Source organism: Pseudoliparis swirei, chromosome 3 (genome assembly GCF_029220125.1).
Source record: "Pseudoliparis swirei isolate HS2019 ecotype Mariana Trench chromosome 3, NWPU_hadal_v1, whole genome shotgun sequence".
NCBI lineage: Eukaryota > Metazoa > Chordata > Actinopteri > Perciformes > Liparidae > Pseudoliparis > Pseudoliparis swirei.
The window spans coordinates 5,810,088-5,836,189 of record NC_079390.1 but is presented as its reverse complement, the minus strand read 5'-3'; the positions used below and the strand labels follow the sequence as shown (position 1 = coordinate 5,836,189).

The 26,102-nt window shown below is 43.0% G+C and overlaps 2 protein-coding genes across 2 annotated transcripts; one reads left to right on the top strand and one right to left on the bottom strand.

Moving 5' to 3' along the window:
• The first annotated feature begins 355 nt into the window (after positions 1–355).
• exosc8 (exosome component 8) lies at positions 356–3,151 on the top strand. The gene is made up of 11 exons (XM_056406961.1): positions 356–407; positions 844–880; positions 989–1,052; positions 1,138–1,211; positions 1,296–1,341; positions 1,450–1,555; positions 1,663–1,708; positions 1,796–1,892; positions 1,976–2,096; positions 2,168–2,274; positions 2,928–3,151. The coding sequence occupies exons 1-11, from the start codon at positions 391–393 to the stop codon at positions 3,044–3,046; spliced, it is 834 nt and encodes a 277-aa protein (XP_056262936.1). The 5' UTR covers positions 356–390; the 3' UTR covers positions 3,047–3,151.
• supt20 (SPT20 homolog, SAGA complex component) lies at positions 3,059–20,004 on the bottom strand. Its single transcript, XM_056406873.1, has 22 exons — positions 19,258–20,004; positions 18,964–19,089; positions 18,675–18,801; positions 18,475–18,578; positions 18,135–18,251; positions 17,917–17,970; positions 17,578–17,717; positions 17,256–17,406; positions 16,879–16,935; positions 16,671–16,748; positions 13,986–14,155; positions 13,857–13,889; positions 13,652–13,763; positions 13,276–13,381; positions 12,451–12,606; positions 10,934–11,246; positions 10,747–10,862; positions 8,706–8,761; positions 7,643–7,753; positions 6,626–6,716; positions 5,882–5,970; positions 3,059–4,123 (listed from the first exon to the last, which is right to left on the bottom strand). The coding sequence occupies exons 1-22, from the start codon at positions 19,459–19,461 to the stop codon at positions 3,968–3,970; spliced, it is 2,667 nt and encodes an 888-aa protein (XP_056262848.1). The 5' UTR covers positions 19,462–20,004; the 3' UTR covers positions 3,059–3,967.
• Positions 20,005–26,102: the final 6,098 nt, after the last annotated feature.

Here is a 26,102-nt window from a genome sequence, read left to right as displayed (position 1 = left end):
AAAGCTAAGCAGCTACACTGGCATTTAAATTAATGATTCAAGTAGGCAACTAGAAGTCGGAACTCTATCATTACTGTGGTTATAGAAAATAGATATTCCACTGAAAAAAACATCAAACACATGATATTAAACACAATTAAAACGATCACTTATTATTTAGCTATTTAAAAAGGTTTTTTTCAAATCTATTGATCCTTTTTTAAAGGAGAGGTTGTGTTAGTATCTGCTCATAGTTAATAATATGTGTTTTTAGTAAATAAGAAACTAAAATAAAAGAGCCTGTCTGTGGCTAAATGAAGTTATATCCAAATTGAATTTTATCGCTCGCCGGCTTCCTCCTCCCGGCCACCGTAGGCCGCACAACAAACCCACGTGTTTAATCAAAACATCATGGCGGCTGGTTTCAAGTAAGTCTGACAGACTCCGAAAGTAACAGTATTCATATGTTAAATCGTCAGATTTTGAATTATGTTATCAGTAGCACTAAATTTGACCTGAACTGTGGCTGATTTTAGGAAAAGAAGCACACTTAATTCAGATGTTAAAGACGTGTTCTGTTCCGCTGATCCGTGCTGCAGCTAATCTAGTAACGTAACGCAAAGTAATGTCTTACCGCAGAATAGTTAGCTAATAATATTACACGACAGAAGCTAGCTCGTGTAATGAGGCATGTGTCGATGCCCTGCTATTATTAATCTGATCACAGGAGATTGTAACCGATCATATAATCGAATTAAATTGCAAGCAAATTAGCTCATCTGTCATTCCGGATACGTGTATTCACAACTGTCTCTGTAAAAGATTATCTTCTCGCCCCTTCCCTGTCCACTTGTACACTCCCAGAGTTGCTGAGCCTCTGGAGTACCACAGGAGCTTTCTGGTGAGTGATTACAACTCAAAACAAGTATCCGTTGTGCAGTGTGACTTGTTGCGATGTATTATTATTGTCATGTCATTAGTTATGTCATGTCCAATGCTCCCTTTTCAGAAAGAAAACTGTCGTCCTGATGGACGGGAGCTGTCAGAGTTCAGAACCACAACACTAAACATCGGTGAGGCGCCGTGTTGATCCGTACCTCCAGTGTACATTGTGTATGCCTTTGTGTGTCTACATGAGGATGATTTTTCTCTGTTCAGGGTCCATATCCACAGCCGATGGCTCAGCCCTGGTGAAGGTTGGAAACACCACAGTCATCTGTGGCATCAAAGCGGTAAATGATCATGAACCGCAACAGTTACAAGCCTGATTATAACACCAGGTGACCTGAGTGTTTCTGGTGTTTCTTCGTCTGCAGGAGCTGACAAACCCAACAGTGGAGGCGCCAGGTAAAGGCTACATCGGTAAGTGCTGTACGACGGTGTCAGATGTGGTTTTTTTTAAAGGCAAGCTGCATTCAAGGGGATCCGAATAAACAAACCCCGACTGAAGTACTCTTTCCATGCTTTCAGTGCCCAACGTGGACCTGCCGCCGCTGTGTTCCTCACAGTTTCGGCCCGGTCCACCAGGAGAGCAGGCGCAGGCGGCCAGCCAGTTCATCGCTGATGTAATAGAAAGGTGCGACAGACTTTTACACATTTTAGTTGTCATTTCACAGCTTCATCGTGTCTGCTAAATCTTACTGTTTTTCTTAACCGACATTTCTCTTAATATGGTGGTTGCAGCTCTGAGGTGATACAAACGGAGGACTTGTGCATTGAACGAGGAAAGGTAAATCCTATATGTGCACTGAAGCCCTGAGACTACATTTGGTGTAAATGTCTTGTCATTGGTCCTGACTGCTAATCCTGCTTGTAGCTCTGCTGGGTGCTCTACTGCGACATGATGTGTCTCGACTACGACGGGAACCTGTTGGATGCTTGCATCGTCGCCCTGCTGGCGGCCTTGAAGAACAGTATGCGCGCTCTCTCCTAAATTGCCTTTTTTTGGAAGCTGTGTTTTCATCCGTAGATTAACGGTTCACCTGCTCCCCCACAGCAAAACTCCCACAGGTCACCATCGGCTCAGAGACGAGTTTGCCGGAGGTGGATTTAGAGAAGAGACGCGGGCTGCGTATTCACAAACATCCAGTCGCCACCTCTTTTGGCATTTTTGACGAGTAAGTTGGTGCTCGTCAGTTTGGATAAAAAAACGTGTATTCTGTGTAACCCCGGCCCGCTCTCTGTGCAGCTCCATCCTGATCGTAGACCCCACAGCTGAGGAGGAGAGTCTGTCCACCACTCGCCTCACTGTGGTGACGGACGATGAAGAGCGACTCTGCATTGTACATAAACCAGGTCAGAAATAGATGAGTTATTCGCCTCTTCTTATGGAGCTCATATTCTCTGTATGAATCACATTTCTGATCGACTACATGAAGAAAAACTCAGCAGGAACTCTCCAGCTGATGTGCCTTACAGTTTGGTTTAAGAAAACTAAATCCTCCATTTTAATTTCTACAATTAGCGCAGTTAATCTAGTTATTTATAATACATTTCTTCAGTATATTTAGAGTCAGAAACAGGAGCCAATACAGGTTAGCCAGTCTAAGTAAAACTGCCTATATATATATTGTTTTCTTTCAATATACTGAATCACTTTAGAAGTAGAAATTAATTTAAAAGTTTTATAGACTACGTTCCCATCACTGCCTTTTATTTATTTATTTTATTTGCAATTAAATTCAGTTTAGAGGTTTAGTTATTAGCTGTTTTGTTGTTTCACTGCCTTATTACCTCATCTGAATCATTGTTGTCCTCATAACTTTGGTTGGCTTTCACGGGAGTCTACCGATACTCCAGTTTTAAGTCCTCACCACAAGAATGAGGACTAAAACAGATCATAAATGATGCTCCTGCAGTGCTAGACTCCAAAACTAAAATCATATAAACTTTACTATGAGGGCGAATAGAAAGGAAACATCTCTGCTCACGCTCTTTCCCCGCCTCAGGTGGGACGCCGCTGTCGGGAGAGACGCTTCAGGAGTGCATCAACAGAGCGACAGCGAGACAGCGAGAGATCCAGAAACTCGTCGACAAAGTCGTACGCAGTGTGAAGACGGCAAAATAAAGAGCCTCAGACGACACTTTTTTTTTTTTATCTAAAAAGCTGTATTTTCAACTGTCAATATATATTCTTTTTTTTTTTTATAACAATAAAACTGCTGACAAAGACTGCTTAAAAAAGTATTTCTCAGTGTCCAGAAACGTCTCGCATACACACTCAATCGACGTCTCGTAAGAATACGCTCGTGGCTCCCGAACTAATTTAAAGGAAAATGCCTTTTTCCAAAAAATGCGTTGTACAAAAGCAGATACACCGTCTTGCATGTTCATCTTGAGTTCCCCCGGTCGAGCCCTGTGCCTGGATGGCGAACGGAAGAAAAGACTTCCAACAGACGGAGGTAGAGAGCTGCCCCCAGGCACTACGCCAAGATTCGATTTTGCATTTTCACATGTAATGGTTTAAACGGGAGGATTTGGTGTCGAGAGCTCACTGGGATCCGTGCTTAAAGGGCAGTTTCCACCGGTGTCAACCGAGCAGAGGCAGGAGAGTCGGACACGCTCCTGAGGGATCCTCCAAGAATATGGATTCAAAACCCCTTCAGCCGCCCGCAGAGAAAAATACTTCCTGAAGGGTCGCTGTGATATTTTGTGAAAGCCCGCCACCTACGAGAACCATCTTACTCCGTTTCATCTAAAAAAACAAAAAAATATCACTACGGTTCTTTTAAGTGTGGGGCTCCCGGGTCTTCAAACCCTAATCCCCTATGGTGGACACAGTTGTGGTTCTCCAAAAACCTCTGGCAACCATTACATACACATTTGTCAGCTAGAAAAAGGACAACAAAAAATCTTTCGTTTTTTTTGTTTTGGTCTGCAGTCTCCACAGTGAGGCAGACAAAGAGCACAGTATGGATCATTCATGTCCTTGTGTTGCTGGGGGAAGGTTGTTTTTGTGTGTGTGTGTGTGTGTGTGATGTTTAGTCTGTCATGACTTGGGGAGGGGCTGTGGCATGCTCCTCTTCCTCTTACTTCTTGGTTGGCTGGCGGTATGTTGCCGTGGTGCTCCCCCCTGAGGAGCTGCTGCTGCTGCTCCCATAGCCATTTGCTGCTGCTGCTGCATTTGGTGCTGCAAGAATTGCAACTGTGCAAGTGCAGCAAAAGATGAAGAACACAAACCATCAGAGGAGATTTCAGTATGTTAATGCATGTTACCACCAGGGAATCTGAGGTACACTACCGTTCAAAAGTTTGGGGTCACTTAGAAATGTCTTTATTTTTCAAAGAAAAGCACTGTTTTTTCAATAAAGATAACATTAATCAAAAGTACACACTATACATTGTTAATGTGGTAAATGACTATTCTAGGTGGAAACGTCTGGTTTCTAATGAAATATCTCCATTAGTGTAGAGGCCCATTTCCATCAACGATCACTCCAGTGTTCTAATGGTACATTGTGTTTGCTAATCGCCTTAGAAGACTAATATCTGATTAGAAAACCCTTGTGCAATTATGTTAGCACAGCTGAAAACAGTTATGCTGGTGATATAAGCTATACAACTGGCCTTCCTTTGAGCTTGAAGTTTGAAGAACAAAATTAATACTTCAAATATTAATCATTATTTCTAACCTTGTCAATGTCTTGACTATATTTTCTATTCAATTTTCAATTCATTTGATAAATAAAAGTGAGTTTTCATGGAAGACACGACATTGTCTGGATGACCCCAAACTTTTGAACGGTAGTGTATGTCCGAGCATCCGCGGCAGTTAAAAAAAGAAAAAATAAACATTCACTGGCACAAGCAGACCCGTGTAATGATGTCTTATCAGAACTATGTATAAGTGCCTTGGGTTAGTGAAGCTGCACTGAAGCCTGGTACGACATACAAGAGTGTGCGGAGAAACACAGAAGAGTGATTAATGAGTTGCAGAGGGGAAGGAGGAGAAGAAGAAGAAGAAAGAGATAGTTTGGGTGTGTTGGGAAGTGAGATAGGACACAGTCAAGCAGCACCAGTGGTGTTCAGGACACACACATTATCCTGGCAACAAAAAAAAGAGACATGCAGGTAGCAACCGTGCTTTCTGCTCGGAGTAAGTCAGCAACTTCAACTGGGCAAAAAGACAATCATCTTTAAAACACCTTCGACAATCATGCTGGCAGTCTGCCATCTCCAATCGTTCGTGTTGTAGTCAGTCCCCCAGTGACGATAGTTAAAATCCTGCTGCTAAAAGCTTTGTCAGGACATGCCTCCCAGTTGGACACGCTGTTAGTTGCTGGTGTGTGTGGGTTGCTGGGAGTACTGGGACTGCTGTGAGCAACATATTAACCAAACATACAACACAAGAAAAAAAAATCTTGATGGAACTCGGACCTGGGGTGATGTCGTTTCACCTACAAATTGTCATTTAAAAGTAAAAATGAGAATATATACTCAGTTTTTGAATAAGATTTCTTCGTGTATATTTAACCAAATTCAAGAAAATAGTCAATATTTATAATAAAATATGTTTCTGGTTATCTTTTGTATATATATATTATATATAATACAATATATCTTATAATAAAATATATATATAATAATATATTTATTATATTATATATATATAACATTCTGCATCCAAGGGAACATATTCTATTCTGTGACATACACAGTTGTTTGGAGTGCTTTTCAAAATCAATTAGAAATTGTTACTTCTTATTTCTGAAGAGATTAAGAAATGTTTGTCCTTTTTCGACTTTAATGCAGAGCAGATTAACTGGCCTACATCCCTGACCGTTTATAGGGTCGCACAACATATCGCCTGCTAAATAAAGGCATTTGGAGAGTTGGCTGATCAATCTGCTCTTACATCGTATATATAAATATGTGTATATAAATGTCAAAGTTGCTGTATTACTTGGATCTGTGGCTGGTGCTGCTGCTGAAGCCTTGGAGAAGGCAGCAGGGGCCCAGACCCGTCCAGCCCGCAGCTCAACTGGGACAGTACTAAGGGGGGGAGGGGGGGGGGACCCCAGAGAAGGACGTGGTGGCAAGAGGGAGAGAAGCAGGAGAAGGAATGGAGTAAAGTATAGAGAGAAAACACACAAACAGCCAAAAAGGGGATGAAGGGGAAGGGGAGGGGGGAGGGGGGGTAGTGGTTTCAGTGATGCGTAACCACACAAAAAGAGACGTAGAGATGAAAGAAAGAAAGGACAAAATAGAGGAAGCAGGGAGGCCAACGGCACAGGTCGATGACCGTGCGCGTGGACATTATTAAGTAGATCAAAGAGCGGGAGTGGGGTGAGCCGGACAGGTGGGAGTGAGCAGGGCAAGTGGAGAAGGAGAGGAAGGCAGCGCAGTAGGGAAAGGAATCAGGGTGGGGGCACAAAACAACACGGTAAAAAAAAAAAAAAAAGAGAGAATGTAGCAGAGAAGAAAGGGGAGGTCGAGTCCCTCCTGGAACTCGTCACATGCTCCATTGAGAGGAACAATGGCGGACTTCAGTAAAATGATCATGTTTAGTGCACAGACTAAGAGTCCTAGGATACAGTGATGACAGAAATGAATACATTAGAACATCTGATCTCATTAGTACCAAGTAAGTGGCTTGATGTCAATCTTTCTGAATTTTCGGGTGTCCGTGTGTGAATGTGGGTCATACCGGCCGCCTGTGATGACATAAAACCTCCGACTCCCAGGTTGATGACCGCCGTTTGCTGGTTTCCTAAACTTTGATCCGACCCCTGGTCGCCCTGCAAAACAGGACAGTGAGATCACACACACACACACACACACAAACACACATTTCGCAACACACACATCTCGCAACACACACCTGTTCACCTCCATCACAAAACCATTGGACTACAAAGACCAGAGCAGTAACGCGTCCAGCGTTTCACCACTATATGCAACTACAACTGTATTTTCTACAGAAATATTCAAAAGAAATTTCACAAGTCTGAATAATATGTTGGCGTTTTCTTTTTTTGGGATTCAAATTTGCAAGATACTGTTGACAAGAGTGTTATGAGGTGTTTTGGCAGTGGTGCTTCAGCTTTCTCTCGACTATGTCAGTATCACCCTGGCATGGGGGGAGTCCGGGCTTTTCTCCCATTAGTTCTTGCATATTTGTTCAACTTTGCTCCAGTACGACGAAGACCGCCTCGACAGATGCCATGATGTCATTTCACAGATTTTCCACTGTGACGAAGTCTTGGCTCCAGCTGGGACACTCGAGCAATGTCAAATTCCTGTTCTCATGTCAATTATATCATTTGTTGGCCCACACATCCGTCCCTTGACTTTTTCATCAGTAGCTTACTGTTGGACTTCTGGCCATACGGCCTATATTTGTAAAGTCTCAACGGATTTGTTACTGACTTTGCGTCACAGTGGTGAAGTCACTTTTTTCCCATCTCCCTAATAAACAAGCTAGATTGCTCAATTTTGTACAAATAAAAGAATGTTGCTGTGCTTTCAGGAACTCCTTACACACTGTTTTCTAATATGGACACTATACATCTTTCTACGATAAACATTAAACTCTAATATTTTATTTTCCAATTAAATCGAACACAATTTACAACATTCTAATGTTGCAACTACTATGGTTATTTTTTACTGTGTGTGTGTGTGTGTGTGTGTGTTTGCATGCACATGCCAGTGTGTGTCTCACCGTCTCCCCCTGCTGTTGAGGACTGGAAGTGGCCGACAGACTCTGCTGTGGGGAGAACTGAGACAACTGCTGCTGCTGCAGAGAGTTAAAGATGAGAGGGCCAGTGGGGATCTGGAAATGTACAACACGAAGATAGATATAGAAATAGTGGAGGAGTAACAGATGGGGAGATGAGGATGAAGGAAGGAGATGAGGAGATGCGAGGGAAAGGAACGGTGCACATGTAAGCAACAACAGGGACAAGAGCAGAGGGAAATGGGAGGATTAACAAAGCATCTTACCAAGAAGAAAAAAACAACATGATGAAGGGTGTTCCACTACATGGCATTTGCAGTGAGGTGCATGAAGAGGAAGTGTGAGGAAATTGAGCTGTGTGTGTGTGTGTGTGTGTGTGAAAATCAACTGCTCATCACTATTCCAGGTGTAACTAGAACGGGCACTCGGTAGAGCGCATACCTTCGCATACCACAAGATTGGGCATTGAATTATGAACATTTTGGCATTAGTTGCATGCCAATTGGATATAAATTGACCGCGCTATGGTAAAAAGAAGATGTTGACCTTTTTAATAGAATAGAATATACACTTTTATTAATCCCCAAGGGGAAATTAGTTCTCTGCATTTTACATCATCCTTATTAGTTGAGCAGGCTGCGGCGTGTGCGAAAGGGAAGGGGGGGGGGTGCCTTGCCCAAGGACACTTCGACTGTAACTAATGGGGGGAGGGGGGATCGAACCACAAACCCCCTGCCTGCGCAGGACCCTCTTACCCCACTGAGCTAAAGCCGCCCCATGACCTTGACCATGACCTTTGACACGATCGATCCCAAAATCTAATCAAATGGTCCCCGGATAATAACCAATCATCCCACCAAATTTCATGCGATTCGGTTTAATACTTTTTTACTTATGCGAATAACACGCATACAAATAAATAAATAAATAAATACACGGCGATCAAAACATAACCTTCCGCATTTTCAATGCGAAGGTAATGACGGGTGCAGGCTCTGGACAGGAGCTCGATCAGTACCCAGTGCATGCTCCCAGCAGCAGTACATACCTGCAGTAGGTTCAGTGGTCTCAACCCAGCGCTGCTGTTCAGGCCAAACGGACTCCCTGCAACACAAATCACACGAACATTCACCGGACCGAACACAAGTGGTCTTCCTCTATCAACTTACCTCTGCACTTTTCCATTAGACCTACTTGGCCTCTTGAACATACATTAGTATTTCACAGCACCTCTTACTGTAAAAGCTTTTTGTACATTTACTGTTAACTTTTGCATCCTATTAGTCATCGAGGACGGCGGAACTCTCTTTGTACCACGACTTCCAATGTTCCTCTCGATATAAACTGATTAGCGGATTAATTTGTGGTTTAATCATGATTAATCAATCATGGGATTTGATTATCGTATATCACGAGAATATAGGATTACACATGACTAAATATACAATTGATAACACACTATATAACACGGGTGACGCATATTATAATTTGCAAGCAGTTATACAGTTTGTATCTAGCAGTTTTCTTATTTCATACATCCACATCCATAACTTTACTTAATCTTTTTTCGGGTCAATTAACCCGTCAATTTCCTTAAACCTTTTTAACCAATTAATCACATTCAATGTTTAATGTTTTTGTTTGTTGGGTTTTGTTGACCTTCTTCACTTTTTTTATTTATCAAAGGGCTATTTAGGTTTTCAATATTTAAAGTAGTCAACAAACAAACATAAAGTACCTAATATTAAGTACCTTTTCGAATTAGCAATTAATTAATTCATATTCTCAGGACAATCTGGTGAGCAAATTTCTGGGGTCAAATTATTACAGGAGGTAAAAAATGAGGTAAATGTAAAGGTAACAGGAGGGTTAAACTCCACCATTTTACAATTGTACACCACATTGACACCAATTTTAAAGTTTTTTTTGACACGGACAGATTTGCAAGTGACTTTTTTTCTTGCTCGACTACCAGACGGAGAAGGGATTTGTGAAGCTAAGAGAGAAGAGAAATGGTGAGAGACAGAAATGTGGAGATCAAAATGACACGCTGCTGTGGTAAAAACAAAGAATTAAGCATAGAGATATGATCGGGGGCAAGAATGCGGGCATAGCATGCATGTCAGAAGGCCTAACGACACATGATCGCGGTCGCAAACACTACGCTAAGATCCTGATCTACAGGAAGTAAATCTACAGGAACAAAAGTCAAGAAAGGAACTCAGAAGAGGTGAACCTGCGAAGACCGGGCATCCAGTTTTGAGAACAGACAGATTGCGACAGAGGATTGATTGAGATTTTCTGAAGTGACTTTTTTTTGCAGTGACTTTTTTTCCGACAACCAACAACAGACGGATCTCATCTCATTTTATAATGCTAAAAAAAAAAAAAACTAGTTAAACCTGTAATTGGATTAACTGAGTTAACGCGTTATTTTTTACAGCACTAAAACTGATAAAAAAAAAAAATTTTCTTAAAGAAGTTGGGCTGGGTCAGAAAAGTGTTGAGGGCCTATCTGATAAGCTGCATGTTATACAGGTCTTTAAGAACGACGACTCCAATAAGTACAGTATTAAGTCACTAAGTGTGATTACTGGAGCACCCCCACTGGGGGTTACACCATCTTAAAATGTCCTTCAGCAAAACAGTCGATACTAATTCCCCACACGTCAACTGCAAATTACCGGTTGTGCCCGTTGGGTAAAATGGGATCCTCGGGTTCCTAGAGTCTGATCAGAGACATCCTCCTGGGGGCTGGAATTGATGCAAAATAGCACACTATAGTAATACTTCTAAAATACTTTTTCATATTCAATAGCATCATTTAAAATCCATCTGAAAACACACCTGTTTACACAGGTATTTGGTTGATTTTAATATTCTATGGCCTGCTTTTTATCTTCTCTGTTTATTGTATTTTACTGCACCATCTGTTACTGTGTATTGTACTTTGGTCTTTTAACTGTTGCAATGTTTTGGCTCCTGTTATTGCCAAATTATTGGAATTGACTACTGTACTGCACTTTGTCTGAGATAAGTGCAATATAAATAAACTTGACTTACTTACTATAATACTATAAATCTCTTACCGGCCTGTGCTGCGGACTGCATGGTGGGCATCAGTCCTCCGGTTGGAAGGATTCCACTTAAGTTAAGGCCTGGCCCCAGCATGGGGTTAGAGCCGCCCATCAAGCTCTGAGGACTGCTGCACAAACAGAACAGGGTCGTCATGAAGAGTGACGAGCGAGGCAGCGGAGCGACGATTCGACCCCTTACCACACGGAGCTGACCACGTTGATGAAATTGAGCCCCGCCGCGTTGGCCATGACCTGCGGCGAGGTGGTTCCCGTGGCGATGGACGTGCCCATGGCGGGCAGGGGAATGGTCATGACGGGCAGCGGTTGGCTTAGAGCCAGTTGCTGCTGGGCGTAGGGCGCGAGGAGGGCGGACTGCGACTGGCTCTGAAGCATGGGAGGGTCCGACGGGGTGGGGGTCAACGAGAGAGGAGCACAGAGGGAGTCGGCGGGGTGCGGGGTCGAGCACGGCGTGTTGGTGGGTGTGGGGGTGGATGGCTTGGGAGTCCCCAATCCTAAAGGAAAGGGGAGAAGACAGAAAGGGATACTTTTAGCTGATGACGGCAATTACATGATGTGAGATGAAGGTGAATGTTACATTACATTACATGTCATTTAGCAGACGTTTTTATCCAAAGCGACTTACAATAAGTGCATTTCAACCTAGAGTATAAACTAAGAACAACAAGTCAACGAATGTGTCAACATTATACAACAATTCTGGCAATTCAGTGCTTGATTTGATGATACTTTTAAATGCAAAATTACAACAATGGCCACATGAAATGAATGAATTAGTTTATTTATTTCGATCAGCAAAATATCCAACCACCAGGAAAGAAAAAAAGAAAAAAGATACATGTGGCTGACCAAAAGGGTTAAGGCTGAAGCTATCTAGCTTATAAGTGCCCTAACGTAGGATTGCTTGAAAACTTGTTCCAAAGAGCCTTATATAAATATATATATATATCTATACAATTTTAAAAAATCAAGCACAAAAAAAAAGAAGAAATTCAAGCATTTGTCCCCATAAACCGTTACTTCTTATGCTTTATTAATACCGTCAAGTCTAGTCATGTTTTTTTCTTTTTCTTTAATTGCGCCAGATTTTTACTTTTTTTGATGTTATCAGTAATAACAGCTGAAGAGTTAAAATTACGAGTCGCTTTCGGATCAAAACGTCCCTTAACCCTCCTGTTACCTTTATATTTACTGACATATTTTACCCTCGGGGTCAATTAGACCCCAGCAATTAAAACCTCCAGAAAATTATTAGAATTAATATTGTTTCCCAAGTTTAAGTGTGAGGTACTTTGTTTGTTTGTTGACTACCTAAATAGCCCTTTAAATATATAAAAAAGTTGATATTTCTTATATGTTTGACACAGTGAAAAACAGCCTGGGGTCAAATTGACCCGAAAGAACACCGACGTTAAACATTGAATGGAGTCAAATTGACCCGAAAGGTAACAGGAGGGTTAAGATGATATATCGCTTGTTCTGATGCTATATTCTGTGTACTTGCCAGGTATCAGATACGTCCCTGCGGCTCGTTCATATTTCTCAAGGACTGGAACCATGTCACGGCCAGTTGACAGAATTTATTAGCAATTTTTTTTCTCCAGATTTGGAGAATTTTGGAGGCTTGAGAAAGCCTCGCGCAAAGAACACCCATACAGTTGGTTCGCACGCGTGTTCGTTGGACTCGGCTCTGCTTACTCTGTGTGGAGCCCATGGGGGAGAGGGAGGCAGGTGACAGCAGGCCCACCTGGCTCAGCTCCATGGAGTGCTTCCTGTTCAGAGACTGGCTTTTGGCTGGAGGGGGCGTAGGACACTTGAGTAGACCACTGGTGGTTTGTGAACTATATATATTACCTGAGGAATACAAATATGGAGTCAAGCCATGTACGGGGGGGGGGGGGGGGGGGGAGTATTGAATTGAAAACCAAGCATGTCACATTGAATATCCCTTTACAATGTGACTTTGTAACTTCATAACTTCATATCCAAAAACATTATAGTGTTGTCTAAGTTTTATTTTGTTTGCATTTGTGTTCAAACCCCCAACTGAAAACAAAGAGGAGTCAATGTAAAAGCTTAGCCGATGTGCTTGACCCGTAACCAGACCAGGGGTGACGCAATCCTGCCCTCAGTTTCACCCAGTGGTCTTAATGGTAGCCTCAAATGGAATGTCTGGAGAAAGGTAATCCATTTTATGATGGTTTGAAGCAGTCCAGAGATTTTGTTTTGACATTTAAAGGTTTTGGTTGCACCCTTTTTTCCACAAATCTGTCAAAGCTACTTTGGGGTTGCGATATTCTACAATCTCCAGAAATCCTTCCAGCTAACCTCATGGGAAAAAAATTACAAAAAAATAGTATGAACCATATTCACTATATGGTTCATACAATTCTTTGTCATTTTTTTAATGTACACTTTTTTCCCCCTTCTCTGTGTATCTGTTTTCTACCATCCTGCTCTCAGGCATGACGCAGGGCCACCACATGGTCACCCATTCATCTTGGTCAAACATAGCGGCTGTACCTGAGGAGCTGTTGCCTGATCCAGAAGGCAGTTTTATGGGAGGCGGTCGATGCTTTGCCCCTTTTCCCAAAGCAGGCGACTGGACTAGAGGAGAAATACCATCACCCTGCAGATGAAATTCAAACCAGTATGTCAGAGTGCTCATTAGGCTAAATAAACATCAAAATGCAACTTTGTAAATGTTTATTTATTTAGGGAAATGTATATCTTTATTTTCTTTGGCAAAACGGTATCAGATAAAGTGAGATGAAGCCTCCCTGTAAAGCTGAATCTGTTGAGTCGTTAATTCTTTTCATTAAAAAAGTAAAAGTGAATCCCATGAATACATTTGGAGCAACCTCAAACTTTTCCTACGTCAAAGAAAGACAGTACTTACCTCATCTTTGCTCAGAGAGAGAGGCCCCTGTCCCACGTTGCCTGAGTTATGGGACATCTTGACCTCACACTTCACATCGCTCTCATACACTCCTTTGTACTGAGTAAGAAACCTAAGAAATGGACAAAACACATCATTTATACCATGCTCTCCCAACATTAGACAGGATAAGCTTCTCAACAAAAAGCCAAACACGATAACTCACCGATCTGCATCGATCTTGGAGCCTATGAGGAAGCTGCGAATGAGACAAAAAGAGACGAGGACGAGTGAATTCAGACTGGCATTTCAAATCCCAGCCTCGTATACCGAATGCGTATCAGAGCGTCCTTACGGGGAATGTATGAGCTTTAGATCAGAGTTGTCATCTTCGGCTTTTGGTTCTTTAGCACAGTATATCTTCCCATACACCAGCGGGTCTCCCATCGACTGGAAGATAGACACCTTGGTCATCCTGGGTTGGCCCCCGACTTCACACTCAAATGTGTAGTCATCTACAATTTCCTGTGTAAAGAAAGTGGACACGGGTCAACCGAAAGAAACAGTCGTAGAAATGTCACTGCAAAGTGGTGGTGAGGTCGAAACGGACGTCAACGATGTCAAAAGTACTGCCAACGTTTTTTTGGACTTTCTCTAATGACAAAGTGTGAAGATAAAACAGTTCTCTCTTCGATCAGGAGATTATCATTCCGAGTGACTAAGAACTCTGGCGGTCATTAGAACCATAGTTACCATGGTTCATCAACTTCTTCCTGATTCATAGATCCTTGCTTAGCACTGGATGACGATAACTTATAGGTCACACAGGAACAAACAGAAAAACCACTCTCAAGACCTAATGAGAGGATTTGGACCACACCTGCAATATGGTATGGTCTGTTCCCGTCTCTGTGAGTCTCTGGATGATGTCTCTGATGCTGTTGCATGCATACATATGCACTATCCCCCTACGGCATACCCTCGGTCGGTCGCCCGTGATGAAAACGCCGCTGGTAGAACAACACAACTGCTCTGGATGGGATGGCACGGACGCTCACCACCTATGCACAGGCAATGGTTGAGACCAGCGTGCGCAGCAGGGAAGGGAAGCCACTGTCAGCGCAGTGTGACCCCCGAGCCCCTCTGAGTTCCCCAGACAACAAGGCTGACCCCGACAGGCGGGTAGCTGCCTTGCCTGCTTGCCACGCAGTTATGGCAAGGATGAAAGGTCTTGCCACACACAGCTCTGCTGCAAGGGAGAGGGGAGGGGGGTGTCAGCCCCCGGGCAGTCCCCTGGAGGAGCCCTCGGGGGCTCAGGGATAGATCTGAGGCCCCCTCCTGAAGAGGGGACACCTTGTGGCTGTTGTCCGCATCATTGTCGGTTTTTAGCATGCCCTGAAAATGGCAGCTATATGGGCCCCTCAGGAAGGGGTACCATAGGCACGCGAGGCACCGTGCTGGGTCCCTCCGTCCGCTGGTCGCTGGTCGGGAAGGTCTGGTCGTCGCACGCCTCGGATGGACTCCGGCATTTAGAAATATCCTTTGGACTGATTCTGTTCAGCTTTCTCCTCCCTTGCGAAGCCTTGTTGGCGGCGCGGCGGACGGGGATGGGAGGTCCCACCTCTAGCTGTGCTAGGGTCCCCGCATGTCGAGAGGCCAGGGTGCTGGCGAAGTCTGTGCAGCAGCAGGGGCCAACCAAGCTGCCTGGACGCGCAGGGCACCAGCAAAAATTTGCAGCCCCCTGAAGACCCCGAGTAGTTGGCGGCAGGAATGGAACCCTGAGAAGCACTAAGCGTGCGTGGGGTTCCAGCTGCTGTATATCTGGCGACTTGAGCTGTTTCTGCGGTCAGCAGACCTACTCTATCTAGCTCCTGCCCTGCTGCACTGCTAGGGAGCCCCTGCGGCTCTGGCGGCGCGCTGCAACCCAGGCTAGAGCGGGCGCACTCATTGCAGCGCAGCAGGTCCTGTGGAGCAGGACAGAGACACAACCCGTGAGGGGAGGGGAGGCGCAACGCTGCCACTCTGTAAGTGTAGCTAGGCTGCTGGGGGTAAACAGTAGCACGCTCGCTGTGGCCCAGGTCCTGTGGAGCAGGACGGAGACAGTCCCGTCTAGTGAAGTGAGGCGTCCCCAAAACACCACTGCTACACGGTGCTGGCAGCTAGGGTCGCAGCAGTAGCACTGGCCATTGTGGCCCAGGTCCTGTCGAGGAAGGGGGTCTGGAGACAGTTTAGAAGAAAAAGCGGGAGAGAGAACTCTCTCTAGAGAGGGAGGAGGGACACGCGTGACTAATACAGTCTCCCAGGCGAAGCGGTAGCCTGGCGGCAGGGAGGAGAGCAGGCAGAAAAAATGAACAGTGGAAAGCAGGCAGGTCTCAGGACCCTCCCACTAGTATGGCAACTGTACTTACTGGACATGTGCACAGCATCAGTATATACTTAGCCTCCTTGGCCCCCCGTGAGCCTGGCGGGGCCGCTCTGAGAGAAAGGAGAGAAAAGAGAAGCAGGAGTAAACGCATCGGGAAAGTCAAACTACGGTTCAACATGGAGCCATTAACGCTCGCTTTGGCGGCTGGCTTTTGCCTTCCGACCTTCCCTGTGCCGAACACCGAGAACACATTTCCCTTTGACTCACTGAATTACGTAAGGGATGAAGAAATGTCGCCGAAAGAAATATGTGAAAAATAATCCAGCACAAATTATGGACAGAAACGACCATCGGCAGTCCAGTATGGTCCTTTCCCCCCCAAATAGCAGCATGATGTACGAAATTCACAACGGTTCCGCATTTCCTGCAGTTATATGGTCGTTTTATGCTTCATCAAAAATTAATCCGTCGATTCACTTTGGAGCCATCTGTCATAAATCCTCACTTTTTTCCCATCGTCAACACTAAACAAACAAAATCAAGAGGCTGTGTGGTAATTTTGCCTAATGGAGCGGGGGACATGATTCCATGTAAAGCATTACACACAGCTACTCTATTTCTTATTAATAACAGCAAGCAGCCAGCATTGATCCGCACCCCCACAGTCCCACTTACCTCGGCAGGCCAGATCACAGTGGTGGGCTGAGAGTCGTCCAACTGCAGCGATCGCTCAACCACAGCATACTTCTCCACCTAAAGCAACACACAAATGACTCCATCTGGTTCATTATGCCCTACATTATGAATGCCAAACTCGGAGTCGAGTGGGTTTTAAGTGGTGTTGGCTCAGAGGCCGTGTTAAAAAGGACTATTGGCTACTTACATCGATCTCCTTCGGTACAGTAAGTTGGCAGTTGCTCTGCTTCCACATGTCGACACACTGCAAGAGATGACGGCCGAGGAAAAACAAAAAGAGGCATGAGCAGAGCGAGGGAGCACGATGACAGCATGCACTGCCCCAATGAGGTGAACAGATTGTTCTCGAGGGTAGTAAACAAGAGGCGCAAAGAGAAAAGCATTAGGATACGTTTTTAACATGACTCAACACATTTCTTCAAGTTTCTTTGTGATAGGCAGGTGGACAATTTTCATCATGTGAGAAAATAAAAATCAACCAAATAGTACACAGCTTCAGTCAACTGTCTTATCGGCGTTGTTACACAACACGCACGTTGAGTCGTGGGCACGTTGACGACTCACGTTTCCGATCTTTGAGATCTTAAGGTCTGCAGCGGGAGCGGGTTTCCTCTCCTTCCGCCTCAGCAGGTAGTCGTAGAGTCGGAGCTGCGGTGGCAGCTGGGAAAGCTCCTGCTGCCTGTTTAGTGAAGCCCGAGAGTGCCTCTTGAAACACCTGCGATACAAACGAGGCACGCGTCTTCAAATTGCTTCATTCACTGACTTTTTCTTTTCCAGTCACAGAGCTTCCATGTCTTCCTTCTTTTCCTTCTTTTTAAAACACGGATGAGCATTTCCGTCGCCCGTGTGACTGAACTCGAAGAGAGCCGCGGAGCGTGTTCAGTACCGTTTCATGGAGCGAGTGTTCATCTTCTGTTTGTTGTAGAGCAGGCGATTGGCTGTGCAGGTGACAGAAATGGAGGGGTCCAGGCACAGGGGTTCAGCCGTGGCCAAAATCAACTGACTCTCCAGTTGTAATTTGTCATCCTGAAACGGATGAATAACAGAGGCTACAGAAAACACCGATGTGCTGATGTTTAAAGGGCTCAAAACACACAGGGGGGGAGGATCGCCCGCTATTACGGCCAAGTAAATGTTTATTAGCTAAGGGCACATTAGGGAAGAGAGGTGTCAGATGAGGCAGGATTTATTTTCCCGTGTCTCATTGAGATAGTTGACACTTTACCTGTGTCCACTTGTGGTGGTCACTGGTCATCGCATGGACATCACAGATCAGAGTCTGCAAGGCAAGAATACAGATATAAGCAACTCAGCTGTTCTACATTAAAATGGTTACTGGTCAGTTACTTTGTCACTCATGTCAGGTCATAATCAAACAGTATGAGAGCATTTGTTTTATACTTGTCCTCCTTGAGAGGATTAGCATGCATTCTATTAGTTTACCTGCATGGTTGGCCGCAGCAGGACGTGTCTGCTCTGATAGGTGGGCATCTTGGTACTACCAGACTGCCTGTAGTCTCTCACCTCTACGATTACACAGCCACAATGGAAGATGTTCACCTGAGACAAATTGCACATGGCGGATGTGAACCAACAGATAATTTCTTTACACGTTCAAGACACAAACATAAAACCTGTCTGAAGCTTCCGAGTATGCTTCACAATACCTGGATTACTAATAATCAAATAATGTTGAAGTTAAATCTGCACTTGATACAGTGTGAACCTTCAAAAACATACAACGTGATATCTGCATCACATTTATATATGTGCACAAACACACCTGCGATTTTTCCAACAGATCCACCAGAATAGGAGGCAACTCCTCCGCATCTAGGTACTCCAAGAGTTCTCCTTCTTCATATGGCAGACGGATGGTCTCAGAATCTAGAAAAAGCAACACAAAACACGAGTGTTACAGATGAGACGATTGTGGTACGCAGATCAGAAACACCCAACTGGATGGACTTTGCCTTTTCTTACCAGATCCATTTTTGCCCCTGAGCATTAGAGAGTAGCCTTCATTCCCAGGGTACAAGTTGACCACCAGGCATGAGACGGACTCCTGAGATACCAGCTTTTCCAGTAAATTCACATTTCTCCTAAAATTCTTCAGAAAAACAAAACACACACTCATAAGAGACAAATCCTCCATATTAGCAAAACAACATCACAATGTTATAAGCATGCCAAATCGTTATGAGACAAGTATGATTGGAACGAACAAGGCATGAATGCATGCCCATAACTAGTCAGAATGCATAACACAAACCTTTAACTCTGGCTCTTTCTCACATTCCTCTATGTACAGCTCATAGAGCTTCTGATACAAACTCTTCCTCCCACCGGATGAGATTCTTCTTTTGACTGGTCGTTGTCGAGCACTTTCCACAATGTACTGAATAACAGATAATACACCGTATTAGTGGATGATGAGACAGATGATGCTTAACTAACATAGGCAGCAGTGCATGCACATAACGCATGCATAGGGATAAATGAGACCACATGCTATTATTTTCTTGTCATACAAACACACAAGACTGAAATAACTTGTTGTCTTTACCTCGGCTCGATCCAATGCATATTCCAAAACTTGTTGCTTTGGGAAAATAAGAGTGACACGGAATAGATAAGTGACAATGGCAACTCCCACATTGGTAGAACAAACCGGGCCAGCCCTTGTGAATCGTGTCTGGTCGGTGGCTTCAACTGGTACCCTGATAAATACACTACCGTTCAAAAGTTTGGGGTCACTTAGAAATGTCATTATTTTTCAAAGAAAAGCACTGTTTTTTCAATAAAGATAACATTAAATTAATCAAAAATACACTCTATACATTGTTAATGTGGTAAATGACTATTCTAGGTGGAAACGTCTGGTTTCTAATGAAATATCTCCATAGGTGTATAGAGGCCCATTTCCATCAACTATCACTCCAGTGTTCTAATAGTACATTGTGTTTGCTAATCGCCTTAGAAGACTAATGTCTGATTAGAAAACCCTTGTACAATTATGCTAGCACAGCTGAAAACAGTTATGCTGGTGATATAAGCTATACAACTGGCCTTCCTTTGAGCTTGAAGTTTGTAGAACAAAATTAATACTTCAAATATTAATCATTATTTCTTACCTTGTCAATGTCTTGACTCCATTTTATATTCATTTGATAAATAAAAGTGTGATTTTTCATGGAAGACACGAAATTGTCTGGGTGACTCCAAACTTTTGAACGGTAGTGTATCACTGTGGATGTCCACTGCATTTATTTATATTTATATATATAAACATACATGTAGGAGTTGGGTGAGATGAAACGTACCATTGTGGTCCACCGCCAGCTCCAATGCGAGTGCGGGTAGACGATGCTGTCCTTTCTGCCCCACACCGTCACCTTCCTAGAGTGACCATTCACACCCTGCACAACAACACAGAAGCCACGCAGCACCGTCACACACACGCAGCGAACGGATGAACCGACACGGATGCCCTCGCAGCATCCGGGAGGTTATTGAAACAGAAATATCCTCGATCAAACGCCACAGAGAAGACGACTGACAGGCGAAACCGTTTCATCTTAGTTGCTCCAACACTATGCGGGGGGCGCTTTAAATGCTCCAGCAAAGTGAACACGCGTACGAAATGTGTCTCGGAGTGTGTGTCAACCCCTTGTCGTCGGTCTCGGGTCAACGGATGCGCGAGGACCGCGAGCCCGGAGAGGCCAGCGGCTGAGTGGCAACAAGCTCGTCGGTGCCCGACCGCGGAGGCTAACGCGACTAACGGTGGGTTAGCGTGCTAGCTCGCTCCTGGTGGGGCAAAGCTGCAAGTTACCAGCGACGCTACCGACGTTACGTTTCGTCCGAGACACGAAGGGACGGACGCGACGTCCATGTCAACAAGCGGGGAGGACTTGCCTTCTGGGTTGCATAGCGGTGGATCGGAGCTCCGATGCGAGAAAAGCAAACTAAGTGGAAATATCAGTGTCTCCGTTGAAAAAAAGTCGGATCGGCAGCCATTTTCTTCCAGTGTGACAACAACAGCTAAACTTCCGGTTTGGTGGGCGGAGTCACACCGAGCGCCTCATTTACAACGTGTGTTGTTTGCTTGCTTTTTAATACAACTTAAAATACAACTATCTGCACACCATTTCTGTGAGATACGTGCTGCAGCTGGACTCTTTATTTGAGAGTTTCTTTTTTCTTCTTCACATTTCTACAATATAGTTTGGCTTTGGGGGTATTCTGCAGTGGAGCTATTTGTTAATTACTTCTCAATTCAAGCAGTGGGCCTTTATTAATAAAACAAAACAAATAATCTGATCTACAAACGCATTTACACTTACAGTGTGTCAAACGAATTATGTAATGTCGAACATTTATTGGGAATGTGCACCACTGATGCACAACACCAGCTCACATGAGAATAATGAGTCCTGCTGGAGGAATTCTCTCTTATAGAGGGTCTGTATGTTAAAAGAGGTCCAGGATATTTATCACTGGACTGCACTTTGTGCTTATCTTGCAAACAAGGGGGAGTGTAAGGTTTATTGTGGCACAGCAGTTTATTTATTGCCCAAGCTTATAGCAGATTATTGGTCATTATTGACATGTTCTTTCACTATAGCGTCTGTTTTGAAGCATAAACAGATTCCAAAGGTAATTAATTGAGATTATGGCCTGGCTATCTGAAAATAAATTTTGATCAATGGGCCATCTCTGAAATCTATGTATTTAGGAAATGCAATGGTATGTACATTTTCAAATTACAACCGCTCTTAATTCATTGCCTTCAATGAATATGTTCTACACCAGAGGCTTTAATCAATACTTTCAGTTGATTGAATGGATGCAGTGCTGTTTTTCCAGCTCAGTCTGGAGATTTTGAAACATTATCAGATTCCGAAAAGGTAATTAGCCTTGTGATTAAATGTGTATTTAACCCTTGGCTATCTGAAAATAAATTTTGATCAATGGGCCTTTCCTCTAGAATCTATGGGTTATATTGAGGAAATAAAGCTGTTACCTTATGGTATTTACTAACATATTTTACCCTTAGGTCAAGTCCCCAGCTTAATTAAAATTTCTGCAAAACTTATTAGAATTAATATTGTTTCTCCAAGTTTAGGTGAGGTACTTTATGTTTGGTGCTTTTTCCAGCTCCAGTCAGAAGACCGACATTAAACATTATCGGGTCAAATTCCTCAGGCGACAGGAGGTGTTACACTAGAATCGGGTCAAATTACACAAATGTATTTAAAACACCTGGTGTACTATGATCACACCTCAAGAACACACAAAAAATCCATGATAATGCCATATTTCGTTGTGAATTGTGTGATTTCAAATAGATCTGCAGTGAAAAAACTCCTGCGGACTTTAAATCTGTCCCGTGCATGCTGAGACTTCACCGGATGAGGGAGCTTTAGGTCAGAAAATAGAACCTTGATGAACAGGTGAGTGAAGTGCCTGAAGCTCAGGACACGCAAAGGTTAACCTTTTGACCTCAGACGTTAAACTTTTGACCTCAAACGTTTTAGCCTTTACGATTGTAAGCAGTCTCCAGAGCCAGCTGTGATTACGGTGTGTTTCTTATTGTACAGTAGGCTTAGAGAATAGATTTGTTAAATAAAAAAATTGCCAATGTATCCATTTGAGTTTAATGCACAAGGTACAACATAAATGATTCTTGTTGGATGTTAATACGTTTTATTCATAAGTTTCACCACATATGAATAAAGATCTTCAGCTAAATCATATACGATGTGTATAGGCTTTACATATACTGGTAGGTTGAAATCCCATAATTGTACAGTAGGGGGAAGAGCAGGACAGCAGATTCAGAACCACAAGGCTGGATGAAATAGCGGAGCAGTGCACTAGCAACATAAAGGACAACTGGATTCAATAGATTTAATATCATTTTACAGTTCCTCTTCCAAATGTATAATAAGTTATGCCTGCATTGTGTAAAACCGACATGTGCAAATGTTTCTAAGGACCGTGTCTCTAAATTCTTCTGTCAACGGGTGTTGAAAATACCCAGAGAGAAAAGAATGAATTAGGTATAGATGACGTAAAAGTTCATATACCCTTTTCACCACCGTTATCATATGTTATCATATTGTTTCTCACTGTTGTGCGTTTAAGCACACAGGTTTGTCGGAAAAAGTTACATAAAATGTTTGTAACCGTGTTGGTTTAAGCATTAGTGCCATCATTTGTTTTAGCTGTCTCTCTTGAAATGTGTTCTTTCAACATCAACATCTCAACAGTATAAGCAGTTCCTTTATGAGGGCAGAAGTTCTGGGTGGGGCTCAGTTACTGAAAGACCAGTCCTCACCTGCTGCACACACACACACACACACACACACACACACACACCAACGCACGCACACTCTTTTTTTCAGATGCTAAAAGTCCACACACATGACAGAGCTTGCTTGGGGTCTATCAGTGTGAGCTTGTCGAGCTTTTCTTTTCATGGGGTCACAGCGTGTTTGAATCCACATGTTTCAAACACTTCCAGCGTGTTTTCTCTTATGTGTTTGGCAAATATAAAGTGGTTTCGTTTTTTTCTTCTCCAAAACTGCTTGTGTTCTACGCTTGACTAATTGACCCGAATCATCACTGGTTTCAATCAGCGTTGATTACAATGACACCACATGTTTGAGTATTTACATGGCTAAATAAAGACAATTAGTGAAGAAAGAGTCGGCACCATCTCTGCTGTTTACTTGGACTGGTCTCTTGGGCATTACTCAGGACCCACGCCGTGGTGAATATCGGTGGTGTAGAACCGACATTTGATTACAATCCTTTTTTCTTTAAGCCACCATGAAGATCGTGTTTGGTTGGAACTTGGAACGAAAAAAGGATATATTACTGGAGACTTTGATTGTATTAAAGAAAACCATAACGGAGAAGTATTCCTGAGATGTCTGCAATTAAAAACAAGTAGATCAATCTTAGATTTTAAACATATAGTATTATTACAGGTTTATTATAAAGACAATATTACGAGTAAGGTGGAGTCCATTTTGTTAATGTGGATTACAGCAGCTGTGATTTGGGAGGTAGACCGGGTCATCTTCTGATCACAAGGTTGGCAGTTCAGTCCTGCTCCACAGGTCAAAGTGTCCTCGGTCAAGACCCTGAAGCCCAAATTGCTGCTGATGGCAGATCAGAACCTTGCATGTTGAATGGGTGGCCATATAAATGCAGCATTTTGTATATTTTTTTACTTTGACTTCATTGAATTTCATTCCATAACCACATTGAACATCTTCCTCGACAACAGAAAATGGGATGAAAAGTAAAAGTGGAAGGGCCCTGGAAAAAACAACATAGTGATGAGAGCATTAATATGTATCAAATAGCTGCCTTCGGATCAACACAATACTTTTCTCATACCGATGCTGCTGTGCTGAAAAATAAAAAGTGACAATTGAATAGTTACAAACAGACACATTCCTGCATTGCAGCCACGTGTACGGGGAAAAGGATCGTCATAAGCTTCTCAAAATTAAAACCTGCAATCAATGATTCGGCTCATCTGGGTACACTCAAGGTAGACGGGGCAATGTGCCAGTTCGGATGACTGAGATGCGTTTGAGTTTTTATCCTTTTCAATTAATTTGTGCTTTTTAAAAGATAATGATGCAAAAAAGAAGAAGACAAGAAGCTGCTTCTTGATTTGGGCATCGGCTCCTGGTTAAAGGAGACAGTGACATTTTCAATTTCCTTGCACTCTTGTTCCCTTCATACTCATCTGTTTATTCGAATACAACAATATCAATATATTATTATAATATATACCATCATTTTCCTGGACTGGCAACAGGAGAGGTTAAGAGGTTGTCCATTATATGTATGTACCTGTCAAGAGTTGCTTCAAGTGAGTCATAACGCCTGTGGATACACACATCAAAAGCTAAATAGTTTATAATATCATAGATTAGTGATGAAGAGCCAACCTGCAGAGTGAAAGAAATATTTTCAAAATTCTTGATATGTGGCAGGCTATTTCGCTTAAACTCATAGAGGCTTCCCCATCCAAAAAGTGTTGAGGCGTGATATATCACTCAACATTAAAAAAATAACAATGAGAGCCATGTTGTTTTGTTTAGAGGACGGAGAGACATTATCCAGATGCAGACACTATTTTGCCCACATTTTTTTACAGTGTGGGATGAGTGAAACACACCCCCCACACACACACACACTCTCACACGCACACACACAGTGCAGAAAATAAGTTGGCAAAATGAGACGTAAAGACTTTTCAGTGTATCATAAACGTGGTTGTTCAGTCTTCAGGAACGGCATAAACAAACTCTTTGCACAATGTCGCCACACACACTGTTCGACATATCTTACATATTGCAGCCCTTACTTTCACTCCACTCTTCAGTCCCTCCTTCACACCTCTCTCACCTCGAAGGACATGGGATCAAGAAACTGTGGGAGAGACACATTTTCAGACTGTTACAGACTGCAGCTGTCCGAATTTTCCACGTCCTAAACGTTCAAAAGCACATACAATAATTCCCTGGAGGTTGCCACATGTCAAAGTATATCGAGCATAAGTATAGGATCAACAACTTTACGATGTGTTACGCCATGTTACTGGCCGTTTTGTAACACAAATACACAAACATGCTCCTGTTATAAATATCTAGAAGCATATAGAAACAATTAAGGTAATACTATTTAATTAAATTCATACTATATAACTAGTTTATATACATTTTGGGCATTAAACTATTCCAACCAATGACATTACACCTTATAAATGACGACAAATTTCCCCTTGGGGATTAATAAAGTATATATCTATCTATCTATCTAAACACATGACACTAAACCAAAAGAGTCCCGTCTTGAAGATGAATCGCACAAGGACAATTTAAAGTGTCTTTACAATAAGATATTTAATATTCCTCACAGAGTGTGTGAGCATTAGACATATTTGACATCTTTAAGAGTAATAATATCTTCAGTTTATAGTCACATTTTACTTCTCATCGCACATATTTTTACTGCTTTGTGAGGTGCACTATTTGCTCATTTAGAGGATCCAGTTGTTGTCCAGAGGGGAATATCGCTGGTGACTGAGCTATTGTCTCAAACGTTGAGCTATTCTGGCACGTTGTGTTGAATTACAGCGCTTAAGAAAAACCCCAGGATGTCACACGGCGAGAGGAGCAGCAAGACCCACGGAGAGAGTTGGCCGCCATCGCTGCGGTAAGACAAATGGATTCCTCTCTACGCATGTGGGTAAAACGCAGACTTTATTCGTTCACTGTCTCACCTGATTTCACATTCAAGATTAATTCACCATCTGGATTTGGGAGTATGCTATGTTGTAAATTCAAGCAAAGTTGTAAATTCATTTTATTTATGTGCGATAAA

Excerpts from the sequence above, each read along its gene's own strand:
- exosc8 (XM_056406961.1), top strand. Across the intron at positions 1,053-1,137 it reads AACCACAACACTAAACATCG|GGTCCATATCCACAGCCGAT; the intron begins GTGAGGCGCCGT and ends TTCTCTGTTCAG. Across the intron at positions 1,709-1,795 it reads TGTGCATTGAACGAGGAAAG|CTCTGCTGGGTGCTCTACTG; the intron begins GTAAATCCTATA and ends TCCTGCTTGTAG.
- supt20 (XM_056406873.1), bottom strand. The coding sequence starts at position 19,461 with ATGACATTTCTAAGTGACCCCAAACTTTTGAACGGTAGTGTATTTATC. Across the intron at positions 19,090-19,257 it reads ATGCATTGGATCGAGCCGAG|TACATTGTGGAAAGTGCTCG; the intron begins GTAAAGACAACA and ends TCTGTTATTCAG. Across the intron at positions 17,971-18,134 it reads TGCTGCGGCCAACCATGCAG|ACTCTGATCTGTGATGTCCA; the intron begins GTAAACTAATAG and ends CTTGCCTTGCAG.